Source organism: Fopius arisanus, unplaced genomic scaffold (genome assembly GCF_000806365.1).
Source record: "Fopius arisanus strain USDA-PBARC FA_bdor unplaced genomic scaffold, ASM80636v1 scaffold00107, whole genome shotgun sequence".
NCBI lineage: Eukaryota > Metazoa > Arthropoda > Insecta > Hymenoptera > Braconidae > Fopius > Fopius arisanus.
In genome coordinates, this window is record NW_011887846.1 from 177,676 (window position 1) to 180,974 (window position 3,299).

The following is a 3,299-nucleotide window of genomic DNA, read 5'->3' on the forward strand; positions in this document are numbered from 1 at the left end:
CTTTTGGTTCTGGGTCGCTGCCTAAAGTCCATCTACGAGGGGCAACTGATGAAACAGCGCCAAGAACACCTCGGGCCTTTTCGCGAGTCCAAACTAACGCGCCTCTTCCAGCAGGCCCTCTCTGGAAAGGAGCCCATGGCTCTCATTGTCAACGTCAATCCACTTCCAAATCTTTACGAGGAGACCCAACATGTCCTGAACCTTGCGGCAATCGCAAAGAACATAGTGATTCAACCGAAGAAACCAAAACGAAGAAGATCCCTGACGAGATTCTCACTGGTAGTTGCCCAGAGTACGAAGACAGCGACAGATTGGGATGACACAGACCTGGAAATAATCGCTGAGCAGTCTTCTACTGAGGAATATGAAACTCAGAGTAATGCTTCCGTTGCCCAAACGGACTACGATGAATTAATCGCTGAGAATGAGCGCCTGAAAGGTGAATATACAGCCCTCAAAACATCACACTTCAAGAGGGATCTGCAAATACGCGAGGAACTCGCAAATTCCTATGCTGAGATGTTGGAGAAAATCCAGAAGGATTATAAAGCAAAAATTGAGGTCTATGAGAACCAGCAAGAGGAGTTTCTAGAGTGTCAGCTGACGATGTTAAAGGATTATTATGAAAAGAAATTGGCTTGCAAAGAGAGTGCACCATCAGAGGCTGATGATGACGATGAAGAGGAAGACAATGGGAGGATTGTCGAGCTTCAAAGACAGGTTTCGATGCTTTCTGGTAAGGTCATCTCACTCAAGATGACGATGAAGGATCTGCGTACGGAGAAGATGGAGGTCGAGCAGGAGAAGAATAATTTAAAGCATGAAACGACTATTTTAAAAGACGAACTAACGAGTGTGAAGGCACGGCTGGCGTCACTGGAGGAGGACTTCTCGGTGAAGGGCGATGGTAGTATTTACATTCTTGAGCTGAAGGAGCAGCTCACGGCTCTCTGGCAGAAAAACAAGAATCTCAAAGACATGCTCAATGAAGCTAAACTCGATTACATTGAGATCACTGATGATTGTCGTGAGAAGGAGGAGAAAATTGCCAGGTTGGAGGCGAAATATATAATTGAGAGTGATAAGTGTCGAAACCTCGAGTCTGCGTACGAGGATGTCAATGCTCTCTACAGGGATGAGACCCAGCTCAAGGAGGAAATAGAAAATCATCTTGAAAGAGAGATTAACTTGAGGAAGAAACTTGAAAAGCAATTGGAGATGCTGAATGGGAATATTGCTGTTGAAGTAAATTCTACGACGTCCTTTATCAAGAAGGAGATGCTCTCCCCAACGATGGAGGATTCTACTGGAGATTCTGGGGGTCAAGAGGTCTTTTTAGAATTCAGGGACATTCCAATAGGGGATAATCAGATGATTGAGAGTTTGAATCAGCAGATACAACTCCTGGAGGAGGAAAAAAAGCTATTGAGTGAGAAATTGTCTTATAGTGTGGAGGAAATTAACTCTTTGAAGGAAGATCTGAGGTCTGCGAAGGGGAGAATAGATGAAATCGGTGTGCAGTTATCTCAAAGGGAGCTCACGGATATGAGAGATCAGTACGATGCACTCAAAGCTAATTGTGAAGAACAGGTTGCGACGATTAAGAAATTGAGTGACGAAGTAACGACGGCCAATGGCATTTTGGAAAATTACAGCAGCGATGGGAATGACCAGAAGAGACTCATCGAGGAGAACAAGCAGCTGTTACTGCAACTCAAGGAGACGTCGAGTGAGAAGGACAATCTCTCGAAGCAGGTGGAGAACCTCCAGATGGCTCGTGAGGATTTAGAGTCTCAGATCAGGGAGTGGAAAAAAAAGCTGGGCCTGATGGAGCTTGAGATCAACAATCTCCACATGTCTGATAAATTGAGAACAGGGGAGAATAATAAATTGACAGAGGAGTTGGCTGCATGTAGATTACAGCATGCCTCTCAGGTTTCTGATCTCAAGGACAGGTTGAAGACCTTCGAAGAGAGTAATCAGGGAAATTCTCAAGCCATGAAAGAAAGTCTCCAGAAAATTCAACAGCTGGAGTTGAAGCTGGAAAACATGGAGAACCTGGAAAGGAAAATTTCAGAAACTGATGCTCTGTTGTCTAAATGTCAAACCGAAAAGAGCGAGTTGGAAATGGAGTTGAAGAAAAATGAGGACCGAATTTTCCACCTGAAGTCTCAACTGGAGCAGTCAGAGATGGCCGGCAAGGACAAAGATGATGAGATTGTCAGGCTTCAGAAGGAGTTGAAGACTCAAATCAAGGCCGCTCATGATCCCAGCACTCTGGAGACTGAAAAGGCTCACAAGCAGATCATTCAGGAGTTGAGTGAAACACGAGCAGCCCTTGGAGATGCCACGAAAATTAACGAAGCCCTGGAAACCAAGATAAGAAATTTGATGGAGACTCGAAGTGAAAACTACGAGCAAACGCAGAAATTAATTACAACGCTCCAGCGGAATATTGCAGAGCAGACAGCAGAGATAAAAGACTTGAAAACAACAAATGTCAGTATTATCAATAGTTTAGATGAGAAAGAGACAGAGATGGAACACTTTAAGAAAAACCGAGACGAGACAATTGCCAGGTATGAGGTACTGGTACGAAGTCTTCAAGACAATCTCGACCGGGAGAAGAGGGAGGTGATGAGATATCAGGAGGTCTTCACCAGGCAGGGCCAGACACCTCGAGAGAAGGACGACGATTCCTCAAAGTTCAGAGCCCCCTCGGACGATCGAGCTACCCTGAAGGTACCGGTGACCAAACCCAGGGACGAGAGCACCTCTGACGAGACCTCACCCAAATCTACCAGTAGCAGGCGTGCAAGAAGGGGGAAAAAAGTACCTGCTGAGACTTCTAATAGTGATGAAATTGATATTCCTGTTTATGAGCTGTCTCCATCTGAGTCAAAGAGAACAACAAGGAGAACTGCTGCTGCGACTGCTGTTGCACCTACCAGTGAAAAAAGGATCAGGAAGAGGAAAAAACTTTTCAATGCGGAACCTAGTGCTGTTGATTTAACACCTGAGGTGGTACCACCATCTCCGTCACCGTCCTTCAGTCGTTCTCTGCGATCTCGAAGAAAGTAACTCCACATTTAAATTTCTGTTATCAAATTTACTTAATTTTGTTATACACTCGATTTAATCGAGGGATGTACGCATCATCATTGTAAAAATATGTTGTAAAAAGTTTTTTCATTTTTATAGTTTTTTAATAAATTATCTGATTATGGGCTCTATTTCAGTATTTTAAACTCCATTCTGTCAATTTATATAAGAATATGTTCAGATATCATAATTACTGA

At 43.9% G+C, this 3,299-nt stretch overlaps 1 protein-coding gene across 1 annotated transcript in view; it reads left to right on the forward strand.

Annotated features, from left to right (window-relative positions):
- The window catches only part of LOC105271311 (kinesin-like protein KIF20B), a gene marked incomplete in the record, with an annotated part of 12,338 nt that extends 9,116 nt beyond the window's left edge, over positions 1–3,222 (forward strand). The window contains 1 exon segment of the mRNA XM_011312775.1: positions 1–3,222. Coding sequence (XP_011311077.1) covers positions 1–3,081 — 3,081 coding nt within the window.
- Between the last annotated feature and the right edge of the window lie 77 nt (positions 3,223–3,299).